This window comes from Mus caroli, chromosome 11 (assembly GCF_900094665.2).
Source record: "Mus caroli chromosome 11, CAROLI_EIJ_v1.1, whole genome shotgun sequence".
In the NCBI taxonomy this organism is placed as follows: Eukaryota; Metazoa; Chordata; class Mammalia; order Rodentia; family Muridae; genus Mus; species Mus caroli.
This window is the reverse complement of record NC_034580.1, coordinates 82,002,947-82,009,871: the sequence shown is the minus strand read 5'-3', so window position 1 is coordinate 82,009,871 and position 6,925 is coordinate 82,002,947. Positions and strand designations below refer to the sequence as shown.

Here is a 6,925-nt window from a genome sequence, read left to right as displayed (position 1 = left end):
ACCTCAGATAATGTGTATCTGTAGAATTTTCAGCAGTTCTGTTTTCTAAGGAACATACTTCCACTAAAAGTCAGCTTATTTTAAAACAGATGTTAACCCTGTCTCGAAAAAACAAAAAAACAAAAACCCAACCAACCAACAACCCAGATGTTATTCATTCATCTATCCTCAACAAATCCTATTGTCCACCTCAAATCACTACTCCCTGCTGGGTGTACAATTCCAGAAATCTGGATCATGTGGGCCTTCCCAACTTCTTGGAGAGTATGGAAAATATGCAAATAAATGTAAATGAAAGGTTCCATGAAGGGAGTGAAACAGCATGGGAATCTAAGTTTTGAAAACTACAAAACTACAAGTTGGACCCCAACTCTGTAACTATGTGTCTTGATAGGACGATAGGGAAGTGAGTTGCCCAAGGTCACACTGTAGGATGGCTTCGGCTTCTGGTAAAGGGTCATTCAACTGGTATCTGGAGATAGGCAAGACTTGTGGGATGCTGTGGCGACTAAGGGACACACTCGACAAACCGTGACCTGGCCCTCAGGTGTTCAGGTGTGACTTCGCACGTGGCGGTGGGCGGGACTCCTTGGGGGTGGGGCCTCGGGGCCCCCAGGAGCGCGGGTCCGTGCGCGTCCAAGCAGAGGCCGCCACGTCATCGAGCCGCTCCCCCACCCCTCGCAGCCAGTCGCACGCGCGGAAGTAAACACCCCTACGTCATCAGGGCGCGTCCTCGCCTTTCCCCTCCCATCTCTTCGGCTCCGTGGACGTGTTCGTTTCTTCTCCGGACCGGGTCTATGTCCCGGTTTCCCGCCGTCGCGGGCAGGGCGCCAAGGCGGCAGGAGGAGGGCGAGCGGCCAATAGAGCTCCAGGAAGAGCGGCCGTCAGCTGTTCGCATCGCTGACAGAGGTACGGTCCGCGGGACGCTGTGGCACCCTGCGGGAGTTATTTGCGGGGCGAAAAGTACATCTGTGGGCGGCAGAGGAGGTGGGGAGGGAGCTTAGACGTTCTTTTGGTCTTTTAAGCCAGACGGCGAACTTTGCGTCCAGTGAGCACTTTGGCTTAGAAGGGGGCGGTCCCAAACCCAAGTTGGGTGAGAACCTCGCTGGGGGGCAAGAAAGTGGACCCGAACGCCCAAATGCCTTCTGCTGTTCTACAGCCTCATAAAGCCTTTGTTCTCTACCCGTTCATCCCCCTCCCCTTCGTCGGGCCGCCAGCCTGCCTTTGGGTACGGTATGAAGGGAGCCCGTTTCCAGGAGCCAGTTTCCATGGTTACCCACCACTTGGCCTTCTGGGATATCAGTCACTCTGAACAGGGACCTAACTTGAACTGTGAATCAGAAGCAAATACAGGTGGCTTCTTCTTCTTCTCAGAGTTGTTCTGCTGTGCTCAGGTTGTTGATCTATTGTTTAATAAAATTGAGTTTAGTTCTTCCAAGGTAGGTATGCATACATACACGTTGTCATGTGCTTGACTGACTTTGTCAAGCACGGCAAGTTACACATCAACAATGTTGAAGTTGTTTGATTTTACCAAAGAAAGTTATTCTGAGTTTATAAACTTTCACGTGTGATTTGTACATGGTTGACATAACTGAAAAGTGATCTTTCCCGTTGTGCGATTCCTGTGCATTCTTCTTTCAGGTCTGAGCCATTGTCAGAGAGCTCTTCTCAGGTGTTTTCATTGCACAATTGTTTTTGTGTTGTTACAGAAGAGAAAGGATGCACATCACAGGAGGGAGGAACAACTCCAACATTTCCTATTCAGAAACAAAGAAAAAAGCTCATTCAAGCTGTGAGGGACAACTCGTTCCTCATCGTTACTGGAAATACAGGAAGTGGTAAAACAACTCAACTCCCTAAATACCTTTATGAAGCAGGTAATTTTATTCTTGGATAAAGCTGGAAGCACTAAAGAGAGAAATTCTTTAAAGTTTAATGAAAGTACTGTAGTGTGCAGATGCCCATTGCTGCGTTGCTTTTTTAGATCCTTAGCCTCCCTATATCTCCTTGTCTTTCTGGATTTATTTCAGGCTCCAGAATTGTTGGGGTGATGTATTAAATTACAATAATAATAATAATAGAAGAAGAAGAAGAAGGCTGATTGTGGTGGTGCACACTTTTAATCCCAGCACTTGGTAGGCAGAGTCAGGAGCATCTCTGAGTCGTAAGGCTAGCATGGTTTACATATTAAGTTCCAGGCCAGCTATGGTTATATGATAAGAAGAAAAAATAAAAGGATGTTAATTTTCTTTTTTAGGATAAGGTTATCTCATTAGCCAGTGAGAACTGAAACAATTGTGAATTAGAAAGGATAGTTGACCTCTGTTGCGGACATATTTTTGTCGGTGGTGTTGGTTTTTTTTTTTTGAGACAGGGTTTCTCAGTGTAGCCCTGGCTGCCCTAGAACTCACTCTGTAGACCAGGCTGGCCTGGAACTCGGAGATGCACCTGCCTCTGCCTCTTGAGTGCTGGAATTAAAGGTGTATGCCACCTCTACTTTGCTGTTGCTGACAATTTATTCTTCCTCTAGACCGTTATCAGACAAATATTCTCAGATTCTACCCGAACTGAGCAAACAAATTACCAATAAAGTGTCTCATCAGTGTGGCAACATTCTCTTTCATCAGTTTGGAAAAGAGGAAATTATTTTATATATTACTCATATTAAAATAAAAGTTAATTTGGCGGGGTACTAGAGAGATGGCTCAGCAGATGTAAATTCTTGCTGCTTCTTCAGAGGACCAGATTTTTGTTCCCAGCACCTATATTGGCAGCTCACAACCACCTAGAACTCTAGTTTGGGGGATTCTGATGCCCTCTTCTGGACTCCTAGGGACCTGAATGTGCACATTCAAATACAGAGATACACTATACATAAATAAAAACATATCCTTTGAATTTTTAAGTTTTTTTCTTTCTTTCCAAGACAAGGTTTCTCTGTGTAGCCCTAGCTGTCTTGGAACTAAGAGAGCCACTTGCCCGTGACTCCTGAGTTCTGTGATTAAAGGTGTATGTTACCATTGCCTGGGAAATATTTTGAAAAAAAAATTTTTTTTTCTTTTTTTCTTTTTTTTTTTTTTGAGAATGGCCTACGTATGCTGTTTGAGCTAGCCTCCATCACGCCTGCCCTCACAGTAACCTAATCTGATGCATCTGTCTTAATTCAACATCGTCTGTTAAGGCATGCCATCATTTTACATGCCAGTAAGAAAGCAAGTGCTACCAACTGTACAATATATCTCCATTTTCGGGGATGTTAAAATGGTTAAAATGTTGGTAAAAGTGGTATTTTTAAATCCAGTTTTACTTCTGTGGCAAAGAAAAGTTTAGGAAGTATGTGGAGTTTTTTGCATTTCAGTTTTACCGTACTTAAGCCATAGTACTAGCTACTTGTGAGGCAGAAGATGTATAGGGTCCAGGAGTCTGAAGCCAGTATGGTAGACTAATGAGATCTTGTTAAAAAGTAAAACAGACCAACCAAACTTATAGAATCCTTGGCTTATTCTTTAAATGCTTTAAAAAAATAAAAAACTCAAACCTAATTAACATGTATATTTAAATTGGCTATGGTTTATGTTTTAAAACTTCCTTTCATATGCTATCTATATATGTGTTTAGACACGGATGGGACACAGCGTGCATGTAGAGGTCAGAGGATAACTTTAGGGAGTCAGTTCTCTCCTGCCAGTCTAGGGTCTGGAGTCGAACTCAGGTATCAGGTAAGCATCTTTACCTCTGAGCTATTTGGTCTATGAATGTGCATTCCTGTTTTAAATTAGTAGTAAGAATGTTTATGCAAATGTACTGCAGTATGTTGCTGATATTGTAGGGTTTTCTTTTGAAAACATACCATTTGCATCGATTGACCAGGAACAGTTTTTAATTTTAGTTCAGTCGGAAGAAAGAATTGCTAACTAAGCTTTGTGTTTATATTTCTGGTTTTAATAGGGTTTTCACAACATGGCATGATTGGTGTGACTCAGCCACGAAAAGTAGCTGCCATATCAGTTGCTCAGAGGGTTGCTGAGGAAATGAAATGCACTTTGGGATCTAAAGTAGGATACCAAGTTCGTTTTGATGATTGCAGCTCCAAGGTATAAAAATTTACTAGTATACATTTAAAATACTAAAAACACACACCCCAGCCCTTCTGTGTGTCTTTCTGTGATGGTGTATATACACGTATGTGTTGAGGCCAGAGGATGACTTCGAGTGTTACCTTCCGAGTGCCATGTGTATGATTTGTCGTTTGCTTTTGTTTTTGAGATAAGGTTTATCACTGGCCTAGAACTCCTCAAGTAGGCTAGCTCCTTCATTAAAAGAAAAAAAGATATTAAGGCGTTGGGGGAACAGGACATGGCCTGGGGAGGTAGCTCAGTTGGTAAAGTACCTGCCTTGCAAGCATGAGATCCTGAGTGCAATCCCCAGAATCCACATAGGACAGTTTAGTTTGTTTGTGTGCTTTGTTTTGTTTTGTTGTTACTTTTTATGAACATAAGTGTTTTGCCTGCCAGTGTCTTTGTATACCATCCCTGGTACCCAAGTAGTTTAGAAAAGGATCCCAGATACCTTAGAAGTACAGATGGTTGTAAGCTACCAACCATATAGGTGCTGGGAACTGAATCCTTGTCCTCTGGAAAAAAAGCAGCAAATGTTCTTTTCCAAGCACTAAGGCATCTCTCTAGCCCCTAGGATTAATTTTTTCTTTCATATTGTTAAGGCTTTGTCTTAGGTATCTGATTTTATTTATTTATTTATTTATTTATTTATTTTCCAGATAGCGTTTCTCTGTATAGCTCTGGCTGTTCTGGAACTCACTCTGTAGACCAGGCTGGTCTCAAACTCAGAAATCCACCTGCCTCTGCCTCCCAAGTGCTGGGATTAAAGGGATGTGCACTACTGCCTGTCTAGGTATCTGATTCTTTATTTTCCATCCTCAACTAGTATTTTTGTTATCAGATGTTTGTCTTAGTTAGGGTTTTACCGCAGTGGACAAACACCATGACTGAGGCAACTCTTTTAAAGGACAGTATTTAATTGGGGCTGGCTTATAGGTTCAAAGGTTCAGTCCATTATCATCAAGGTGAGAGCATGGCAGCATCCAGGCACACATGGTGCAGGAGGAGCTAAGAGTTCCTCCTCTTGTTCAGAAGGCAGCTAGGAGAAGACTGACTTCCAGGGAGCTAGAGTGAGGGTCTTAAAGTCCAGACCCAGCTGGGCAGTGGTTGTGCACACCTTTAATCCCAGCACTTGGGAGGCAGAGGCAGGTGGATTTCTGAGTTCAAGGCCAGCTTGGTCTACAGAGTGAGTTCTAGGACAGCCAGGGCTATACAAGAGAAAAAAAAAAAAGCCCATGCCCACAGTCACTTTTTATAGTCACTCCAAAAAGTTCACACCTCCAAATAGTCCCACTCCTTGGACCAGGCATATTCAAACCATGACAATGTTAATGTTTATTTTTCTTAAAGTATGTTTTGTTTGTTTGTTTGTTTGTTTGTTTTTAAATCATAGGTTCCTTGACATGTTGGTTAGATTTAAAAAAAAAATGATTTATTACTAGGGGCTGGAGAGATGGCTGCATAGTTAAGAGTCCTTGTTACTCTTTGGGGGTGAGGGGCTTCTGAGACAGGGCTTCTCTGTGTAGCCCTGGCTGTCCTGGAACTCACTTTGTAGACCAGGCTGGCCTCGAACTCAGAGATCCGCCTGCCTCTGCCTCCCCAGTGCTGGGATTAAAGGCTTGTGCACCACCACGCCTGGCACTTGTTACTCTTGCAAAAGACCTGGGTTCAATTCCCAACATTCATTTAATGGCTCATAACCTCCATGACCTCAGTTTTAGGGCATCCACCAGACACACATGGTGCACATACACTTATATGAACAAAATATTCATACACAGCAAGTAAATAAATAGATTTTAAAAATCCATTTTATGTATGGCTATTTTTGTCTCCATGTATGTCTGTGTAGCACATGCCACATGCATTCCTGGTGCCTGAGAAAGCCAGAAAAGGGCATTGGATTTCCTAGGAGTGGAGTAATAGTTGGTTATAAATTTCCATGTGGGTGCAGGGAACCAAAATAGGGCCCTCTGCAAGAGCAGCAAGTGCTCTTAAACAGTGGTTCATCTCTGCAACCTCAGTGCTGGTTGCATTCATGCTTAAACTTTGTTTTGTTGTAATAAAATGTACATAATGTAAACTTTACCATTTTAACCATTTTAAGTGTGCAATTCAATACCATCAGATATAGTCACAGTTTACAGTGTTGTGTAACTATCACAGTTTCAGAACTTTTAATTTAAAAATCTCAAACAGAAACTGTGTATTCAGTCCTTGTAGGTGTCTGATCTCTCTCTATGAAGATGCCTAGTCAAAGCATCCAAGTGGAATGACACGGTATTTTTCTCTTGTGTCCTTTGCATCACACTTAGCTTGTTTCGGAGTCTATCCAGTGTATTGGTTTGGTTTTCTTTACTGTGATAAAACACCAACCAAAATTAACTTGGGGAGGAAAGAGTTTATTTTTCTTACTAGGTTACAGAACATCTTTAAGGGAAACCAAGTCAGGAACCTAAATGTAGGAAAAGAAGCAGAGGCCAGAGTGGTGTTGACTAGATTGCTTTCCAAGGCTTCCTCAGTTTGCTTTCTCATAGAACTACCTAGGACTAAATGTCCCAGGAGGGCACTCTTCACATCAATCACTAATCAAGAAAATGCCCACAGACTTGCCAGACAATTGCCCAGTTGAGCATCCTACTTCCCAGGTGGCTGTAGTTCATATCAAGTTGACAAAAACTAGCCAGCACAGTCAGTGTTGTATCATAGTGTTCTTAAAGTCAGTGGATAGCTTGACAAATTAATAACAAAGTCAGTGAAGTTTTTAATTTTTTTTTTTTTTTTTTTTTTTTTTTTTTTTTTTT

The 6,925-nt window shown here is 42.2% G+C and overlaps 1 protein-coding gene across 1 annotated transcript in view; it reads left to right on the top strand.

Moving 5' to 3' along the window:
* The first annotated feature begins 712 nt into the window (after positions 1-712).
* The window catches only part of Dhx40 (DEAH-box helicase 40), a 40,509-nt gene continuing 34,296 nt past the window's right edge, over positions 713-6,925 (top strand). Inside the window, exons 1-3 of the mRNA XM_021177595.2 lie at positions 713-909; positions 1,713-1,880; positions 3,952-4,097. Of these exons, the coding sequence (XP_021033254.1) occupies positions 798-909; positions 1,713-1,880; positions 3,952-4,097 (426 nt within the window). The 5' untranslated portion in view covers positions 713-797. The remainder of the gene's footprint in view (positions 910-1,712; positions 1,881-3,951; positions 4,098-6,925) is intronic.